General features: G+C 35.6%; 1 protein-coding gene across 9 annotated transcripts; it reads left to right on the top strand.

The window, feature by feature from the left end:
- Positions 1–1,433: 1,433 nt before the first annotated feature.
- LOC113743496 (protein ENHANCED DOWNY MILDEW 2-like) lies at positions 1,434–20,837 on the top strand. Of its 9 annotated transcripts, none has more exons than XM_027271530.2 (19): positions 1,434–1,590; positions 2,521–2,550; positions 2,843–3,255; positions 3,338–3,434; positions 4,852–4,905; positions 4,993–5,096; positions 5,604–5,700; positions 5,828–5,917; positions 7,579–7,826; positions 7,942–8,031; positions 8,113–8,604; positions 8,748–8,892; positions 13,636–13,686; positions 15,505–15,546; positions 16,531–16,641; positions 19,568–19,639; positions 19,725–19,843; positions 19,957–20,020; positions 20,137–20,837. In XM_027271530.2, exons 2-19 carry the CDS (start codon positions 2,548–2,550, stop codon positions 20,560–20,562), a joined length of 2,718 nt encoding a protein of 905 aa, XP_027127331.2. In that variant the 5' UTR covers positions 1,434–1,590; positions 2,521–2,547; the 3' UTR covers positions 20,563–20,837. The 9 variants fall into 9 exon arrangements, with proteins under 9 accessions (XP_027127331.2, XP_027127339.2, XP_027127338.2 ...); XM_027271538.2 differs by lacking the exon at positions 2,521–2,550 and adding an exon at positions 2,463–2,520; XM_027271537.2 differs by lacking the exon at positions 2,521–2,550 and adding an exon at positions 2,460–2,520.
- The last annotated feature ends 752 nt before the right edge of the window (positions 20,838–21,589 follow it).

Genomic DNA, 21,589 nt, shown 5'->3' with positions numbered 1-21,589 from the left:
TAGTTTGTAATTTGTACTTTTGTATTGCTTAAGGATTTGGCTCTTCAACCGTTGCCGTCTTTATGTAGATTTGTTGGAAGAGAAGGGAACAACCAAACAAGAAAGGAACTTGTGAAGAGTGCTTCTTTTATGAAATAACATGTATGTCCCTAGTTTATTGGTATATTTGAGTTGCAGTGACGAGTTAATGAAAAAGTGTAATTATTCTGTTAACTTTACACATTCCGTTACCAATTTGATTTACCAATTTGATTAAAATGGCACAAAATTAAGAGTTTATGGAGTTAAATGTATCAAATTGAAGTTCAGGGACTAACGTGGGAGTTGCAATATAGTTCAAGGGTGCAAAATAAAATTTACCCTTTTTGTTATTAGCCCTGTACCTTTTTTGAAAAGAACAAGAATTATGTTGGTCTAAAATACTTTCGTTTAGGGATAATTTCAGAAAACTTCCCTTGAGGTTTTTAACAATTTCACTGTCATTCCCTAAGGTTTTAAAAATTTTATTTACCTCCCCCGTCAGTCAGTTGGGACCCAATGTTTACATCACTAATGGCCATATGACTTTATTATCCTTATAATTAGGATTATTACATGTATATGTGAAGGAAAAAAGTTACAATTTTGCTAACTACATTAACCATAATTTGGATTGTAAAAAGTTAATTAATTTTTCATCTAAACATAGAGCCAATATTAGGTGCATCTTTATTAATTTTTATATACTTGACAAATAAAGAAATTAGACGTAATGCAGTTGATAAATTAAAGGATTTAGACATGAGAAATAATTAATTAATTTACAAATTGAATTAACCATAATTTGAAATGTAGAAAAAAACTAATTTGGCATCTAAAGCAGATCCAATACTAGACATCTTTTTCTCCAATTTATGCACTTGATAAATAAAAGGAATAAGATATAAAGAGATTTCACTTGAGTTGATTTTTCTTATAATTGTGGTGATAGCAAGAATCTTCAGGTATGGGAAAATAGGTTTTTGTTAAATCTTGAAAGGTTTTATTTTTTGTTATGGATAATGGAAATTTTTTATTGATCATGTATAGTAATAGCCACATAAGTAAAGTAACAAGTTAGATCAAATATTTAATCTAACTAATATCATAGTTGAGGGACACTTTTAGCATAAACAAATCTTCTCACGTCTGAAATTATCTTTTTATTGTTGTTTTTTTTTAATTGGACTAAGTTGTTATAAGAAAATTGATTTCGGGAGAGGTTAGTGATATTTTTAGAATAAAAAGAAAGAACAATGAAATTATTAAAAATCTCCTGAGAGATTTCCGAAATTATCCTTTGGTTTATGTAACCAGGATTGGGGATCTGCAGCTGCAGGGCCAACCGCCCACTACAATGGACGGCTGGCCCAATCTCCTACCGTCCATTGCACCCATAAATGATTTCACCGCTTCGTTTCTCAACTCATTTCTCTTACTCACAACTGTCGCATTGTCCTTTCCTCTGACAAAGGCGAAGAAAAAAGCGTGACAGAGACGGACAAAAAGCTTGAGTGATCGTCCCTTCCATCTTCCAAAAAGCTTGAGTGACCATCTTCATTCCGAGTAGTGGTAACCCCCATTTTCTCTCTAACCCATAGTTTCTTCGTCTGGGCTCTGCTTATTTTGTTCTTTTCTTTGCTCAATTCTTCTCTCCCGCTGAATCACGTTTTCTTGTATGAGTCTTCTTAGCTGCTTTCCCCACTAAATCAAGCAAAGTTAGAAGCAATTTGGAAATTTTTGAGAATGTGGTTCTTGTTTATCACTTAAATGTTCTAGGATTCTTTTCTTTGCAGTATTCTGTTCCTTTTTCTTTTTCTTTTTCTTTTTGGTTTGGCTGTCTTTTGCTTTTCTGCAGACTGCAGGTCTGGAGTTTGTAAATTTTTGCCTTCTTTGCTATCATAGTTTGGATTTTACTGTGTTTATTATTTGGTGACTCCTCATAAAACTTAAGACTAAATGGTTAGTGTTACTTAGCTGAATTTTCCCCGAAACCAGGACGTGACAAGAAAAGTTGTGCAGATTTATCCAGATATTGTGTTGGCAAATATTCTTTTAATTTAAAGAGCTAGTTATTGAAAGAAAACAGCTGAGTTAGAGGTGTAAAGGGTCAATGTTACTTAGCTGCCAGCATGTGGACATTATGAGAGAAGAGTTGAAGAATTGTGTTGAGATGTAGTACTTTTTTTTTAAACATTTTTTTGGTTTAGGCTAATAGTTGAATGGAAATCAAATGATTGAGATTGCAAGCTTTGGCATTAAACTGAACAAGTTGTTGTCACGAGTCATACTATAGAAAATTTGTATTTGATGGTTTTTATGTTCAAAAGTTAGGAGTCTTCAAACATTAGTGCAAATTCCATTAGATGGTAAAATGCTAATCTGCCACTTGCGTAATTGTCATGTTTGTTTGTTGAACAGATTTTTCATCTTTATTGTAGCAGCCAGGAAAAATGCTTAGCTTTTGAGGATTTATGATCTTTGATTTTTTCCAATTTTCAGGTACTCATATGCCTCTTTTTGACAACTATGGTGAAGATGCTTTGTCTAACTGCACAGATTTCCTTGGTTTTATGTTGTTTTCCAAGTTGAAATTTTATGATACTTGCATTACTGGTTGCACGAATTTTATATTTAATTGTCATACTAGGATACAATTGACTGGTTGTTGGCCTGATCGCGCTGTTTTGGTGCATATGTGCATGTCTACAAGCCTATATACCAGATATGCCAACATGTAGATAGTTATGACATTTTTATCTGACCATAGTTTTGTGGTAAATATTGATGGAAGAACATTTAGATATTCTTTTGGTGCATACAGGTCATGGCCTCATCTGATGAAGAAGGTGAGATTGTACCAGATTCCGTAACGGAATACTACTTTGTTGACCACATTGGGGAACTGGTTTCCTTTTCCACGCTGCCGCTTAAGTGGAATGATGGAGAGATAACAGAGGAGCTCTGTACGAAGATTTATGTATGTGGGACTTCTGATGATGGTCTTCAGCAAATATATAAGAAAGTCATTGCATGGAAATTTGATATTTCTTATGTCATGCCTGAAGTATATGTGCTTTCTAAGGAGAAACTGTGGGTAAAACTTTATCGACCAAGAAAGGGTTATGAAGAGACGATCAAAACAATACTGATTACAATTCACTTTCTCCACTTTGTTAAAAAAAATCCAAGTGGATCTCAAGATGCCCTGTGGAATCAGATACTGAAAACCTTCAGGCATGCGTAATTTTACATTTCCTTTCTAATCTTGTTGGTTAGTGTTGTTTGTTTCTTTTGCTCACTAAATCATTTAATGTAGTACATTTGAGATTCTGCCATCTGAGAATGATCTATTGGGTCACATGCCATTGATCAATGAAGCTGCATTGAGGGATAAAGATCTTGCAAAATCTGAGGTTAGTTATATTATCATTACTCTGAATACACCAGTTTATGGATCCGTCTTATGCATCAACTGGTTTTTACTCATCTTCTCTGACTTCAACCAAGATTAACAATGCTATCTATTCAATTTGAGAACCTGACTCTCATTGTCATTTATCAGATTGTAATAGATTTGCTGCTGTGTTTTTTGCATAACCAGTTTACTTGCATGAGTAATTGGTAAATTACACTTCTAGAATTGACCACTATTATCACTTTGTTGATCAACTGCTTTTATATGTAACTTTGGACCAAAAGTCACAGTGCTTCCTAAATAGCACCAGTTACTAAAACACCTAAATAGTCAAATTGTACTTGACTATCTAGTTGGTAGACAAATAAACCTTGCCACTATACTTTTTGTTTCCTTTCTATAAGCCCTTTCTATTGGTAAGAAGTTGCACCTTTAAGGAAAGTATTTCAAAAAAAAAAAAAAAAATTGAAAGGAATACATTGCAGCCAAGGTGAATTGCTGGAAAATTATCAGCAGTTATAAGTATTGTAATCACCTGTTGACTCGCTTTCTGCCATGTTGTTCCTTCCCTCAGTATCCAATGCATGTTTTACTTTCATTTCTTAGACTTGAGTTTTCCATAATGATGTCAATCTTTTTCAGTTTTTAGTAGTGATTGAGTCACAATAGCATTAGGCATATGGACAATAATGTCTTTTGCAAAGATTAAATTAAAGTCAACATCACACCAAATCCTTCCCTTCAGCATTATATGTATTAAGAAAGTGCGATATCTGTTATCTTGATCCTTAACCAAGAAAGCGTTTCTTGGTAACACATCTTACTACCGTTCTATGTACTTACATTAGATTAATGAAGTAGACTGTCCATTTTGAAATGGAGGTAGTAGTAAACTACATTAGCTGGAAACCATCGCTGTACCAAAAATACATCTGCCCGATCTACTTTGCTGACATATTCCTGGTTCTCTGAGTGACACTTCAGATGGCCTCTCATAATCAGCATTCCTATGCAGTGACATCCTATTGCTGTAATGGGACATCAGAACATGCAATGGTTGCTCTGGATATCAATGAACTAAAATTCTTTCCTATGATACACCAGAAACCCGAAGAGATTGCCACAGAGAACCATTTTAGGATAGTGATACTTTGTTCCTGAATTGCACAAGTTAACATGTAACCCTCATCTTGATGTTTGCCATCTTTTTCCCCCTCCATTTTGAGCTATAAACTGTAATTCCTGACTCATCAAATTCTACATTCAATTGTGTGCATTTATACCGCTGCATTATTGTGATGGTTGTGGTTAAATACTGTCAGATTATTGATACTCAACAAATGTGCGAAGGTATTCTAAGTGTTTCCCAAAATTGTCTGCTTTTTTGCTGCTAAATTTTACAATTTTTCTGACAGTATATGGCAACTTTTATTTCCAAGATGCATGATAAGAGAGAAGCTGCCAAGGAAGTCTGTGCTACGCTATATCCTCCTTTTCCCTCATTTGGTGCTCATTAGATTTCTCTACACCTAGAACTTACTTGCTTTACGCTGCAGGACACTCAAGCTTTAAAGAATCTGAAGTTTGTTATTGATGATTGTGATGATGATCTTTTTGATCCTGTCTGTGCATACTGTGATGATGGTGGTGAAATTTTGTGGTATGCAAGATTTTCCTAGTCTCTGTCATTTAATCCTATTAGGAGATTGATAATCAAAATGATTAAAGGATGTCATATTCTGGTTCTTTTCTGCCGGTAATGGAAGGGGAAAGAACTAAGGTGATTCTTGTAGAAATGTGTTGGATACACAATTTAGCAGTTTGCTAGTCCTGCAACTTTGTTAAATGGATATGCACCATGATCCTACCCAATCATCCTTTTCCTTTTCCTTGATCAACATGCTGACCTGCCATTGGATTTATTATGATTTAGCATGTCTCTTCCTTCTAATATTGTACTCACTGTTGGCGGACAGTGTACACCATAAATAATTGGGTAAAACCTTTATGTTTTCATTCACTATGTAATCCACAAGTTTTCTCTTCACATGCCTGACATCATACCAGGGTTAATTTAATGTTGTTATTCTTCCCTTTTAGCTTGTATGCTTTTACCAGAGCTGTTTCTGACTTTTTATCATGTCATTTTGCGTTACACACATTGCAGTTGTGAAGGAAGATGCTTAAGATCCTTTCATCCTACCAAAGAATCTGGAGCTCATTCATTTTGTGAATCTCTTGGCTATAGTCACCAACAAGCAGAAGTAGGAGCACTTTTAAGCTCATAGCCTCATTTTTGTGCTGTTGTAAGTAGTTCCCTGGCACTTGTTTGGAACTAGCTAACTCAGAATTTTTGTGTTGTGAATTCCTTTTTTCCGACGGGCAATTCAGATTTTCCTTTGCAAGAATTGCCAGTATCAGCAGCATCAATGCTTTGCTTGTGGCTTATTGGGTTCTTCCAACAAATCTTCTGGGGCAGAGGTGAGTATCTTACATATGATTACTAGATTACATATGATTACAGCATCACTGGAGGGCTTCTTGATAATGCATTCAAATTTGTTGGAATATTATAGTTGTGGCCTACGTCCATCGAGTTGTAAAGATAGCGTACATGTCTGTAAGTAATCTGGCATTATTGGAGAATAAGTACATGCCTCCAATATGACTACGACATTGTTGGAGAGCACTTGATAATGCATTCAAATTTGTTTGGATATTCTAATTGGGGCCTAAAATGATGCTTTTGCTTGGATGAATAAGCAATCTGTCATGAATTATTCTAACTGCATAAATGCAAACAACCTGCTGCTACGTGTTCAGTAACTTTTGGTGGTATCTTATGGTAGTTAATTTCAACTTCCTCAATTAGACTAGCTCGTTTTGTAAAAGCAACAGTTGTCTTATTACACTAGTAGCGCCCTTCTCCAGGGTATATTTGACTCTGATATAGAGTCAATGAGTCAATTGCATCTATTTACCCACTAAATTTTCTAATTTTTCAGCATTTTCTATCCTATGTCTCTCTGGATCACCTAATACAGGCAAACAAAAATCCGCACACCCTATGGTAAAGATGGGTGGCATGAAAGTGGGTATGACTGGAAGATACAACGCAGGGATTATGAGGAGTGGAAACGAGGGTATTGCTGCTGTAAGAAGTGGTTAGAAGTAGGCTAGGAGAGTTAAATAGAAAGGACAGAAGATACTGCAAAGAAAGCAGGGAGTGGAGACAGCTGGCTGTTGAATGGTTCTAGGAGGAAAGAGGCTGCCTTGGGGGGAGTGGGGACAGCAGTCTGGCTGTTGAATGGTGCTGGGAGGAAGGAGGCTGCCTGGATAAGGGGGATGTGGATGGATCTGCGAGGTGTTTGGGGGTGGTCACTGTGCATTTAGAAGAGGTGGGGGGTGGCAGTGGGTAAAAAGAGGATTGATTTGTCATGACTGGAGCTTGTAGTTGGCCTGAAGGAGATGGCTACTGGATTTGGGAGGTGAGTGTTGAGGGGATTGTAATAGGCTGCAAGGGTACGGGCTTGGAGGGGAAGGGAATTTGGTAAGGTTGTATTCTTTTGAGGACAAATACATGTAAGACTAAAAATTAGATTGATAGGTTGTATTAAAAAGAAAAATTTTTGAAACATTCTGGAGATAGATTGATGAAATTGAAACATCAGGGGACTAGGCTGCACATCGATGATCCTCTCATCTCCTTAAGTTCTCATCTTCAGTTTGGCGTTTACTCAAGACATGATGAGTGCTTGGCGTTTACATTTGCAAGAGATGTATAACAATCACCAAACATGAAGCATTGTTATGTAATAATAGTAATTTGCACTAGATAGAGGGAAGCCCTCAATTTTTGTGTGGCTAGAAAGTCCAGCATCATGATTCAGAAAAATACACAGCTCAGATTTTAGTGTGAAGTTTACAATTTCTATGGTAATGGAAATTGAAAGGTGAACAGATTAGTTGCTCTTGAATATTCTCTTTCCAGAATGAATTCTGTGGTTGACCTGCATTTAGTTTCGGTCCTTATTCTGTTGGATTGTGAATATGTTTCTAAATTCTTCTATTTCTTTATCTTCCTTTGACTTGCTGGAGCATTTAGCTTGAAGCCTTTAACCAATTTATCTCATCTTTTCAAGGTCTTCCCTTGTGTTTCTGCAACTTGTGGGCACTTTTATCATCCGAAGTGTGTTTCAAAGCTCCTTCATCCATCTGATGTTACAAAAGCAGAAGAACTTTGCAGTAAAATTGCTGAAGGAGATTCATTTACCTGCCCTGTACATAAATGTTTTGAATGCAAGCAAGTTGAAGATAAAAAGGTCTATGAATTGCAGTTTGCAATTTGCAGACGTTGCCCAAAGGCATACCACCGTAAATGCTTGCCCAGGTTTCCAAATTTAATTTTCCTATTTGAGGTTTCCATCATGCTGTTTGTGAATTTGCCCAGAAGACTTCAGTTTCAGATAATGGTAACTTTTTCTTTATGGAAATATTCTTGTCAGGACTATAATGTTTGAAAGCGACAAAGAAAGAAAAATTTATCAACGGGCTTGGGAAAATCTTTTGCACAATCGTGTCTTGATTTATTGCATGTAAGTTTCTTTGAACTTACTGCTCGAGTTTTTGCTCATTTAGTGATTCACTTGTTAAATGCCAAGCACTTCTTTGTCTAGGGACCATAATATAATTCCTAAAATTGGAAGTCCAAAAAGAAACCATATAGTCTTTCCTGATGTTGATACAAAGAAGCCGCAGCATACTTCAGGGTCGCTACCTGCCCAAGTGCAGGTTGTGTCTGGAAGGAGAAGTAAGGTTCTTGAGTCTCTTGAAGAAAAACCTGTAGCAAAAATGAATTATCGGTTAAAGGGAATTCATAGCAACTTTAAAGTTGGTAAATGTGTTGAAAATATTGAGAAAGGAGTTCGCAAACTAGTCCTGGTAGGAAAAATTGGATCCTCTCCAAACTCTTCCAAGGATAATTGGATGCCCGTCAGGGACAAATACAGGCAATCCATAGCGGATAAAGGTAAGTCACATGTAAAAGATGATCAATTGAAGTTTAAGAATGAATCGAGTGGCAATATTGACAGCACGCAAACAGCGACATCTGCTACAAACAAGGCACAAAGGATTGAGCCGTCAGGAAATGCAGAAGCAGATAAGAGGTAATTGTCTTGGTCTTCTTTTTGCCTATTATAGAAGCTGCAATCTTAATGCCTTTCCTTTCTTTCAGCATCAAAAGAGTATTCTATTGCATTATACCTCTTTATGAAATTTATTAGTTTAAGTACAACTTACCACTTTGCAGAGTACTTGCATTAATCAAAAGGTCCACTGCATCATTTAATCAAGAAGAATTTTTAAAGCAGAAAAAAAACAAAAGCATAGGTGTATACTCAAAATCCATGGATGACAAGAGCATGACCATGGGAAAGGTGGAGCACGCTGTAAAGGTACTGTCTTAGCTTACATCTATTGCTGACAACAATAGTTTAATAATGTTGAAGATATGTGTAAATATCAGGAAAGATATGATTATAGTATCATGTATTAATTAGGTATCATATGATTATAGTATCATATATTAATTAGGTAGTTACACTTGTGTATATATATATGTATATTGTGTAGTCCAAAGGAATGAAAAAAAGTATTTTCTCTCCCTTTTTCTTAGTTTTCATGGTATCAGAGCCCTACCATCAAGGTTAGGGTCTCTGTCCGCTGCCAGAAAATTCATTAGTCATCATTCGGTTCATCTGGTTCTGTATAGGACACATCTGTGTTCTATTCTTCACTCTTGTTTTAAAGAGTTCAGATCTGTCCTTTTTTTTTGTTAATTCTGAACCCATGGCAAAAACGAAATCTGTCGTTACGTCTGATGTGGTTCCTGTGATGTCTAAGATCACGGACCACAAACTCAACAATTCTAACTATCTTGATTGGAACAAAACGGTTCGTCTTTATCTACGAAGCATTGATAAAGACAATCATCTGACTGATGATCCTCCAAAAGATGGTTCAAGACAGACATGGCTAAGGGAAGATGCTAGATTGTTCCTACAAATACGGAATTCTATTGACAGTGAGGTAATTAGCTTAATTAATCACTGTGAATTTGTTAAGGAGTTAATGGAGTATTTAGAATTTTTGTATTCTGGTAAAGGGAATATTTCTCGCATATATGAGGTGTGTCAAGCCTTTTATCGTGCAGAGAAACAAGATAAGTCCATCACGACTTATTTTATGGATTTTAAGAAAACTTATAAGGAGCTTAATCTGTTATTACCGTTTAGTTCTGATGTAAAAGTTCAGCAAACTCAACGGGAACAGATGGCAATTATGAGTTTTTTGGCTGGTCTTTCACCTGAATTTGAAGCTGCTAAATCTCAATACTTTACCTACCTGCACTACATTTACTTTCAGCTTTATTTTTCTTGCCAGATAAGCTTATCTAGAACTCTCTGTGTGTGTGTAGTGTTTTTCTTTTTCTTATTTTTTATCCTCATATTCTCGACATTACATCTCTGTTGTGAAGTGGGCTTAAATGTCCTGTGATTTTAGCTCTTCTTTAAGCTAAAAGCTGTTATAAATATAAGGTGTTCTCAACTGGAAAAAAGCTGATTCTGAATCCCAGCCAGTACAGTGCGCATGAGAGAGCTTTTGACTTTTTCAAAACATTTCAAACAAGTAAATATTATAATTTTGTCCAACAAGTTTTGAAGGACGAGAAGCTGTAAAGAAAAATCCCTTTGTTGGAGAACAATCATTCTCAAGTCCATTAGTTGACATCTTCTAGTTAAGAGTTTTCCTTTGAGAATCTTTTGGTGTCTCAAAATAGACGAACTCATCAGGTAGCAGCTTCAAAGTGATATTGCATGCAATATTTTGGATTTTGCTGCAATTTGTCCTTGATCTCTCAAACCAGCTTTTACCGGGAAATTTCAACAACTTGACCATTAAAAAAGAGCCCACCAGACTCAGGAATCAAGTAAAATACCTTCTGTTTTTTCCCTCTCTCTTAATTGGCTTAAATCCTTTTGTTCTAGGATCATTGCATCTCTCTCCTTCAGAGAACATGGTGGTCAAACTTTAAGTTCTAGTGCCAATATTCATGCAGCAGGTTATGCATGTTGAGAGTGGCATTTGAATTCAATAATTGCAAGAACAAGAAGTAGAGGAGCAGGAAACAAGGAATTCTAGTTCTACTTATGATTCACTAGCAGTAGCCTGGTAGCAAGAAAGGATATCTGAGAATATAGTTACTCAAATCTGCAAAAGGTTAATACTACGAAATCATTGTAGAATAAATATCTCATGCCCTGTTGCTGAAGATGGCATACTATAGATTTCTTGGCAATAGATTAAACTACCTAAGCAAGACTACTTATGGTTCGATGCATTATAGTTAACTTCAGTTAGATTTATAGAGTTTAGACCCAATCCACATTGGAATAATGTTTCAATATCCTGCAATCAATGTAGCCTCAGTCAAATCATCAAAGGTCCATTTTTACATGTACCAATTCACACACAAGACCTGCGGAAATTTTAATTGCAAGTCCTGATGGTTCAAAGTTCACAATTTCAATATTAACCTAATGTCAATTCTATTTATTCTTCCACTTAATGACTTAAGTTCATAATGAGTTTGTTTGGATAGGAGTTTATTTGGATGATTTATTTGAGATAATTACTGTAGCACTTTTTGTGATGTGATGTATGTGAGATAAAAAAGGTGATTGGGAAGATAAAAAGGTGGTTGAAATTTGTGAAGCAAATTATTTTATCTGAAATCAAGTTAGTCCAAACAAACCCAATGACTTAAGTTCACCACTCTTAAGTTTTACCAAGTAGTTGATATGATCTTTAGAACACTCGTATGTAGTACTTGTGAAGTATCTTTTACATTCTTTAGTTATTTTGCCTTCATAATGCAGTTACCCATATGCCAACCTATTGGGTTTAAGCAAAATTTTCCTTGTACCATGAATGTGATCCCATATGGTCAGGAAATGACGTACAATGGGCCAATTGTTGCCACTGACCCTGTTGGAGCCTTTTACATAGATAATATGAGACCCCTGAATGTTTATGTGTAGCTTGCACCCACTGCCTAATCCTCAAGACTAAATTTGGGAGTTGGAGATTTGAGAAGAAAAGAAAAGAAAGCGAGAGAAAGTTACAGTTTCAACTGCTTGGGAGTTTCTTAAAGAGAAACAAACTGATTTGGGAGGATCTGTAGTGGTGGTACAATTAGTAAGAATTTTCTGTCAAAATTGGGAAGAGAAGGGAAGAGAGTTGCTGGAAACTAATAAATCTTTTTAAAATCGTGATTTTATACTTAAATTGGATGTGATACAAATTTTTATTTGACTTATATATCTAATACCATTCCACTTCTTTCCTTGACTCTCAAACAATATTAGAATTTCGCCCTTGTTTTCTCTCATAATTTAAGGTTTCTATTCTCTTCTCCTCTCTCCTAAACTCCCAAACTAGGCCTAACTATGATTATATATATAGACACGAAATTTTTTGCAGCAATTCATTTTAAATCTTTGCCTTTTCCATATAGCCTCATTTACCTCATTTACATTGTATAAGTGTTCCTACTGTTGACTTTAAATACTTGATCCAACATAGCATTTCAATAAAGTTTTATCTTCCATAGGAAAACTCAGTTCTTAGTTGCCACACAATATAGTATTCTTATTTCGGCTTGACAGCTTGGGATCCTTTATTTCTTAACTTAAGATTTGTCCTTTCCAAGAAGAGGGGTGGGGAGAAGGAAGGCAAGAAGAGAGAAAACTACTAGGACATTAAAATATTGTACTACTACAACATATTAGTTTAGCACCCAGTGGAAAGACCTTGTGGCTATGCCACTGTTCACAACTGAAAGACTTATCAATTTGACTTTCCTTTGTCCTAATGCATTTTTTGTATGGAAATAGGAACTAAACATTTTACTCTAGGAACAAGGCTATAGTTCTTGAAAAACCATTATGATCATCATCTGCAACTTTAGCATCTTCCAATTTGCTGTATGCAGAGTTTGAAGGGGGAAATTTCTTTCTGCTTCATTTGGCCATTATTAACATCAGAGCAATTTATTGATATTTAGATTCATACTTAGTATCCATTAGTTTTTGGGAATTGTAAGTGCTTTATTGAAAACATTATGATTTACCAAGATAATTGCAAGTAGTTTTGGTCAGGAAAACTACCATCATGTTTGCCCCTCTTGACCTATTCTCAAACATTTGTTCACGTGCTGACAAGTTGATTTGGAACATTATCAGGTGAACCATTGGGAACATTAACAGTGTCAAAGCTTTTATTCAGGCATTTCATAAGCCATTGATGGAACACAATATGCAAAGAGTCCATTAGCCAATGACTGCAGCTTCAATTCTGCACAATTAGGTTGCTTGAGTTCACAGACTACACTGACAAATGAGTCATCTCAGAAGGACTCCTAGGCTCTTAATCCATTTTAAGGCCGTGATTCTGCTTTTTTGTTTGCTCTACATAATTGATAAGATATTGCCGAGAGAGAACCAAAAGAAACTTACAAATGTCCTTATTGAGGGCCAGGTGGAAAAAAATTATGTGTCAGGCTTCATATTGCCGTCCTTCAAAAAATTTCCTTGTGCCCCTGGATGGTGTAATTTTATCCTACACGTGGGATAACACGTTCTAGTGGGACTAGTCATCCCTTGTGAGAGATTCCATCAGAAAAGGGATAATGCTGGATTAATCAAGCCGTCGATTGTTGCCTGCAAAGTAAACAAACAGTAACAGAAAGTTGAGCTGAAGACGGCACTTTTTTATTGCTGAAAACAATTAAGTGAAAATCATAGAGCAAAGGGTTGAGAACATTTGAGTGCTTATGTTGGAACTTATATGCTTTTGTTCATGTTTTATGGGTAAATATATGAGATTGAGATGGTAAATAATTTCACTTGCCAGTCATAATTTTCCAGTTGTAGAAGTCACACTGTTATTTTCAAATTTTGGTATACTCAACTACATACCATTCAGGTTGAGTGACATGTTTGAGTGATGCTATACTCCTATAAGATTATGAGAAACTCTTCAATATTCCTTCATGATTTGTAATTTCTTGCATAGTTTCACAGCTATTTGACTAAGAGGTAAAAACACTAAATGCATGTTTTGTTCAAATTATGCAGCGCTACACTTCATTTGGTCGTCACTTCACCAAAGTGGATAAGCTGAAGGAGGCAAGATATATTGTCCCTTTGTATTAGGACATCTTTGTTGCTTACTCTTGAAATGCAATGACAATTAGGACGCCTTTCTAACTCTGACTTGAGGCTTTTGAACTTCTTTCCTGAATGACAAGTGGATAGGACATAGAAAAATTAATCAGATGCATGTCTTAGAATTGTGATGTGTGAGAGAAGATTGTTTTATTTGTCTGATTATTGCATGTACTCGTTCATATTCTGTACTTGTAATCAGAAACTTCACACTTGTGAAACTATGAAAATGAGAAGAAAGTATAAGTTTACTAGCCAAATTTAGAAATTAAAAAGGCCTCAATGTTGTTGGAGTAAAATGTTTGGGCTTTATTATAGTAGTTCTCTTCTTAACTTAGAATATTTTGAAAGACCAAACACACTGATGAGGTTTGGTCATATTATAAGTTAGACCCTGAAGTTTAGGTAAATCAAATTTATCTCTTAGAAAATAGTTAGAATAGAATTCTCATGGCTGTACTGTTTAATCTCATTTGACATGAAATTGTCAAAACTTGTTGGAAAGTAATCATATTCTCAATTGATTAAGAGAAGGAAGTAATTATGAGATGAAAAGCCAAAAAATTGTAGGAGAAAAAGTCTATCCCCTTCCCCACCAAGCTTCCTCATGTGCCACACATTGCACAGCTTCATTCATCTTTCCCTACCTCAATCTTGTTTCCTTTCCCTACCCCAGGATGTGCCATATATCTCTCTCCAACTCCCCACCTCCGCTTTTTCTTCCCTTCTACTCCTTGTTCTCCTTGATATACACAGCCATGAAAGCTGGCGCACAGAAACACATGATGCACATTCAAAAGATACATTATACATACACCACATCCCCAGAATGTGAAAAAAAAGGAAACAAGAAACAAAAGAAATAGAAAAGAGATGAACAGCAATGGACGCAGACCATGTATGAATAATTAATATGATATACAGGCAGAGAACTTTATTGTCCTTGCCTTTTGTGTTGTACGTTTGTACTGTTAGGTAGTTTGCCTTGGAGTGATGATTGTAGGTACTGGTAGGTGTTGTCAAAGTGATGGCTTTAGTAATTATGGTGGATCTATTTAGATGTGGAATTTGAAATATTGGTGGAAGGAAAAGGTACTTGGGATACTTAAATGTTATGTGAAGAGCAATAATGTCCTTTAAAGTACTGTATGGGCATTTCAGGGAGATTTATTTAAGCATGTTGTTATTGTCGAAATTCGTACTTGACTAATGTGGACTTAAAATTTTAGGCCTTTAACTGCTTTGGCTGTGTCATTCCAAAAGGCCTGTTAGTAGAGAAAGGGAGGCCTGTTAGTTACCTCCCTTTCTCTGCACAGCATGATGTGCTTCTATCCTATCATGTTTTGACTTGGATGTTGCGTTCTAATTGCTGTAAGCAATGCTTACTTTATTGGATTTCATACTGTTGATTGTTAAGGTTCAGCATAATTAATACTTTTTCCAGATGTTTCATTTACAGCAGCCAAGCTTTTTGGACCTTCTATTATTTGAGATCTTAACTAGAGACCTATGTGTATAATTCATCTTTCTGGAAAAGGAAAACAAAAGCCGCAGTATGATTGTTTATGTGTTTGTGCATACATGAAAGTACTCCACATTTTTTGCATCTTCGTTTGTTTTTGCATTTTAATATTTTCTTACAATTAGCAGTATAATGAACCATTCTTGCTCCCATCAACTTATCAATTTTCTGTTTTTATGGAATAGTTAGCTATATGTGCTCTTTGCTTTTGTTTGAACATAAATACCTGCTGATAAAATGCTCAATTTCTTTTCCAGGTAGTTGACAGGCTCCGGTGGTACGTTGAAGATGGTGATACAGTAAGATCAAACTGATCTCATATTTATCATCTACTTTGATTTTGTGTATATAGTGGGCAGAACTGTAGGTAGTGCAGAAATGATTTTACTCCTTTACATGAAAGAATTAGGTAGTGCAGAAATGATTATGTTGTTCCGCATGGCCAAAGTTCTCTGTTTCAGCAATTTTGTCTTTGGTGTAGACTTAATCCTCTGGTTTTATTAAACATAACCTATATCCTAGGCACCATTACTATATAGAACATGCTAAGTTTGATTGCTTTTAGCATTTGCACTATGGAATGATTGCATTGGAAACAAGAAGCAAAATGTGCATTTGCATGGTCTTCTTAAATGTTGTTTATCTGGGTGATGTATGAAGCATAAATCTGTAGATATCCATTTTCTGTGGAAACATGCCAAAGTCATCTACCATAAAATGTTTAAGAAACTATTGAACTTTTGCCACTCTGGATATCATTTCACCATTGTAGCTAGGCTGCACATTCCTAATCCTCGTGTTGTTTCGATGTGCTTGGCACTCTTCAAGTTTTAAATTTCTGACCATTTACTGAAATTCGCTACATATCCGCACAATACATGAAGTAATATGAACAAGTTTACTTCCTGAATATTATGGGTTAGGAGCAAGATAGTGCAACTGTAGTGTAGATTTGTCTGACTGATGGAAGAATTCAGGATGAAAATGGAAGTTTTCAACTATGTGCTTTCTGGTTTTATGAAACATGTACTTTCTTGAGTTAAATAGTATAGTGAGTTAGATGGTATGTAAAACAGGAAGAACTTATTTTGGCTGTCATGGTTTTCTTTGAAATGACTGGTTTAATCTTCATTGAGATTGCCTTGACAATCTGCAATTGGAGAGATTGCCTTGTTAAATTATTAAACTGCTGGGGGAGTCTTTTGTATCCTTGGCATCTGTAGTATTATGGCTGTTCATGTTCTTTTGATTTCATATCTGATTAAATTAACGCCGTTGAGCAGATAGTCGACTTCTGTTGTGGCTCAAATGATTTCAGTTGTTTAATGAAAGAAGCTCTGGACAAATTGGGCAGGAAGTGCTCCTTCAAAAACTATGATATTATACAACCCAAGGTGCAGTTTTCATCATATGTTCTTGGCATTGCTTTCTGAGAAATGTAGCTTGAGGCACTTTTTGCTCACACAATCTAGATGCAAATTCTCGATTTTGCTTCGCATAATGACAGCTTGCCTTAGTTGAAGACTAAGGACCTTTGAATTATGTTCGTGACTGCATCTAGTTTTATTCCTTGTGTTGTTCTGTGTCAAAAACCAAACAAATCTTTATCTATGTTAATTTGATTTTACCATTTGCTTTTGATGTGAGTTAATAAGTAAACTCTCTACCATAAGTATCTTTATTTAGCTTAATCATTATGAGAATAGCTTATTGTGCATTTAATGCTTCATTGATGTCAACCTGCCACGTATTCTAACCCTGTTTATCATGGTTTGCAAAATAAAAACAGTTCAAAATCTTCTGCCGAACATTTTCCGAACATTTTCTAAGAGATCTAAAGGAAAATAGCCTCTGGGTAAGTATAATAACCACTGAGTATGGTACAGAAAGTAGGAAATCATAGAAGGTGTAATAGATATTCTTCTGAACCTCGTTTAAAAGAAAATAAAACTAGTTATGACATGAAACAGAAATGAACACAAAAGCTTGCAACTTCTCATAGGCCAAGAGAACTGGGCCATCTAAAGGTAGTAGTGATCTTGGTGGCCCAAGTTCAAAGTACATACAGGTTCAAAATTGCCTTTCCAAGTTAGATTAATGATTTTTAGCTTTAGCTTCTACTAGCTTGGTCCAGCATTTGTTTAGGATTTTAAAAGATCAAATTATTTCAGACCAAGCAATGTTCAGTAATGGGGGATCTTTGCATATCCATACAGGATAATCTATTACTGCAGTAAGTGCTGCTTAGAGATATATTTGAGCAAGTAGATTTTGCAAAGAAAGTTAGGGTAGACAAACCTGATCTTAGCAAAAAGCCATGGTTGAGCTGTTGTTGTTTGGCTTGAAATATTTGAAGAATACTTTCAGGTATGACTTCCAACAGATCGGGTGAAACTAGTTGATATATTAAAAGTTGAGCATTGAAGTTCTGAAAGAAGGTTTAGGGAAAAAGGTGAATGACTTGTGTCTTTGGGAGAAACAGAAAGATGCATCTTATTGAAAGTTTCTTTTTCAATTTTTTTTCCAAGACAGTTTAAGGTTTATTTGTCTTAGCAATTAAAATCCCGTGGTTCTTTTTACTCTAGTCCTTGTTCTTGCCATTGTCAAACTTAGAGTTTCCTCGACTGACAAACCCCTGTATTATGATTCATGATTCTTGGTGAAGGATGCTTGTGATCAGTTTATGCTCTAAACCAGGTAATCACTTCTGAATATGTGCTTGATGGGTAGTTATATGTGATACAAATAGGAGTCACAATGTTGATCTGACAATCTGTCAGATCTGTTACAATCGTCCAAGATTCAATGCATTAGAGATGCAGTTCATTGCTCTTTGGTGTAAAGTAGGTTCAGAGGGATTCAAAAGGTATCCTTTCCATGGGTCGAACAATCACAGACGATTAACACTTCTTTCAATAAACAAGTCAATTGCTTAAGATGGTGGGTTTTGAATAAGAATGCTTTGTTTATTTTATAAAGGTCAGTGCTAGTGAGGCATGTCTCCTATCGACCAATGTCATTGCTGGGTTTGCTCTTTTTTCTTCGTGCTGCTTGGAAAGCATATTTTCTGGAAGGTATTGAATAGAACAAGGTTGTCGGACAAAATACCAATATTCCTGTGCAAGCTGCTTTTAATTCCATGGTAAGTTTGTGTGAACTTTAAAAAAGAAAAGGAAATAAACAAAACTCTGCTTTTCTTTATTTTCCCACACACCGAATATGCTTACAAGGTACGCATTTATAGGACAACCCTATCACAGTTCTGCCACAAGTTAAGGTAATAGAACCATGATTTTAGGGATTACGTAACCAACTCATATCCTATCTTTTATTTTAGTTAATCTATTCAAACTTGATTGATCATAAGCAATAAAATCCCATAATCATGGGAGATAATATCTTCGACAGTTTGGATTGTTGCTTCATGTGTCTTGTACATTAGGTTAGATCTGACATATACATCTCCGTTTTTTGTTCAAAGACAGGCGTTAGAATCCATGCTGAGGATAAAATCTTTAATTGAAGAAGAATCAGTAGCCAGGATTAGCTTTTGCTTTGTTTTTCTAGTGAGGGATCTTCTTATTTTATGTGCTGTTATAATTTATTGTTCTCCTATGGGATGATACTTATCTTTCCGTTGTTTTTTTTTTATATATATTGTATCTTGTAATATTGAGATAGGAAAAAGGAAGTGCTGAAAGGGAAAGTTTCTTTTGCTTAGGTTTAGGCATTGAAAAGAAATCGTCTTCCATAACTTTAGAAAATGTGGATGGGACATAAGGCTTGTTTCACCGCAAAGACTAACTTGGTTAACCTGAGTATCATTAATTTTCTCCTTCAGTGCAGCTAGAGCTTTAATATTTGGGGAAAAGAGGTAATGCATGCATCTTCATATAACAACCCTTCCTTTTTCCCTAAGTTTACTGCAAACCTAACAAGAAACTACTGGGGACATGCATAGTCAATTTGCTTCTTAGGCAGACATTAGAAAAAAGTATATTACTGGAAATTCATGATATTCGCATCTCTCCTGCAGTCTTTCTAAGGTAGTAGCAACTTAAAGTGAAGAAGCATGTCCTGGCCCAATTGTTTTACGTTCAATGGTGGATCATTTTTAAGTATATACAAGGCCGTAGCTGAAAGTAATAAACCTAAAACTGTTTAGGCTATCAGTTCATGATCATGTTCAAGGTCATTGCTAATGTTTTGGTTTTCATCCCACATCTTTTGATCTGATAAAGATTGCGTTTATTGCCACTCATGAGCAATGATTTTTAATGTTGAGTTTTCTCCTTTTAATGTTTTACTACTGTTCTTCAGAATGCTTTCAGTTTTGAGAAAAGGAATTGGATGAGTATTTGTCAAGATGAATTACCTGCTGGATCAAATCTTGTAAGTTGTGAAATAGGTGGCTTTCTGTGACTTTGTCTATGTTGTAGTGTTATATTTGAAGATCCTCACTATTCATCGTGAACAGATCATGGGGCTGAATCCTCCTTTTGGCGTCCATGCATCTCTGGCTAATACGTTCATTTCAAAAGCTCTGACATTCAGTCCAAAGCTCATGATTCTCATTGTTCCTAAAGAAACTAAAAGGTAAAATTTGTACTTAAAGAAGCTATAAGATAAACTTTGTACTTCAGAAATTCCAGAAAGTATGATTTACCTGCTCATTATTATTGTTATTATTTTCCTTCTGGCAACTACAGACTTGACAGGGGAAAGTTGCCATATGATTTGATTTGGGAAGATGACGAATTACTTTCTGGGAAGGTAAGAAAATTAGCAATTAGCATCTTCTCGCTCTCCCCTTCACTGCCTGCCAACCCCCACATAGTGATCTAATTTGAGGATGAAGTAAATCACTTACTCAAATAATTTTTTATCAGTCCTTTTATCTGCCTGGGTCAGTGGATGTGCTTGCTCAGCAAATCGAGCAGTGGAACGCGGAGACACCACCATTATATTTATGGAGTCGCCCTGATTGGACTGTCAAGCACAAAGCAATAGCTCGAGAGCATGGCCATATTAGCATGGAACTAGATGTTGACCGTATCAGGGAAATCAATGTTGAACCTTCTGTTTCCAATTATCTAATGGAAGATCAGCATGACTGGTACCATGATTTTTCTAGTGTCATGAAAGGCTACAGTGACATTACCAGTATGCTGGATGATTTGCCTGATGAATTTGATGGTACTCAACCTGATCAGCTCAGGGACACTCGTGCTGAGATGCAGTTTGATCGCCAGCTGAAGAACAGACGTCCTGATGCTGAAGATCATAGTGTCGACATGGATTGGGAAATTGTGTAGGCTCTGTTAAAACTCCTCGCCATGATTAGACAAATGGGTGTTCCAAGTGCCGTTTTCCGCTGTGTCCGCGAAAGTTCAAAAGCAAAGTTAACAATTACTCAATTCTACTGTCTCCGACTTGAATGAGCTTCAAAGCCTGTTAAAGTGTTGACAACTTCTATTTGCCCTGGAATGTTCGGTAACTTACTACCAAAATTGTACGACTTAAAAAGTATAATCCATTACCTTGGGTAAACTGTTCATACTGTTCATCTACGATGAATTATCTTGCGTTACTGAATGTGTTCTTTTTTGCTGTATTCTAGTTTCTTTTCTTTTTGAACTTGTGACAAACAGTTTATGTGCAACCTGAGCGTCATGAACTAAAAGCAGGAACCCAAAATTCAGCAATCAGTACTAAAGAAAGAATATATTTTTTGTTCGTACCGTTAGTCTCGTGCGTCATCTTCTCTTAAAGTTTTGTGAGGTCACTCTTTGCCTGTGGAGGGCCCTGATATTGTCGCTTTTTTGTTTCTTTTTTTTTGTGATTATTAATGTATAATACATTTTAGTTAGGAGCGTGGTAATTTTTTTTATGGTCTGTTTTTTTATTTTTAAATTGATTTTATTTTAGTGAGAATACGATTTTATAAGGTTAATGATGCATCTATTTTAGCAATTTGAGATTACACTATAGCAATCCAATAAATTATTACTTTGTTGGATTAATGGTTGTAGAGCGATAAACATGTCGTGTTGTGTCACTTCTGTGCTGTATCATTTTTTTGTTCATATCAAAGTATATATAAACTCATAAATTACACATTTAAATTTTATGTCATGTTTTTATCTAACCTGTTTGTTTGGTAATGTGTCAGTGTTGTGTCTTAACTCGTTTTGGAATATTTAATTTTGGATTAACATTTTATATAGTGACAATATAATAATTTTTTTACACTAGTAGTTATGAATTAACTTTTTAAGTGAAAATTACTAATGAAACATGATATTTCGAGAACATAAAGCATAAGCATATAAAAAGGAAACA

Source organism: Coffea arabica, chromosome 5e (assembly GCF_036785885.1).
Source record: "Coffea arabica cultivar ET-39 chromosome 5e, Coffea Arabica ET-39 HiFi, whole genome shotgun sequence".
Classification (NCBI taxonomy): Eukaryota; Viridiplantae; Streptophyta; class Magnoliopsida; order Gentianales; family Rubiaceae; genus Coffea; species Coffea arabica.
The sequence above is the reverse complement of the archived record's forward strand: the minus strand, read 5'-3'. Positions and strand labels throughout refer to the sequence as shown.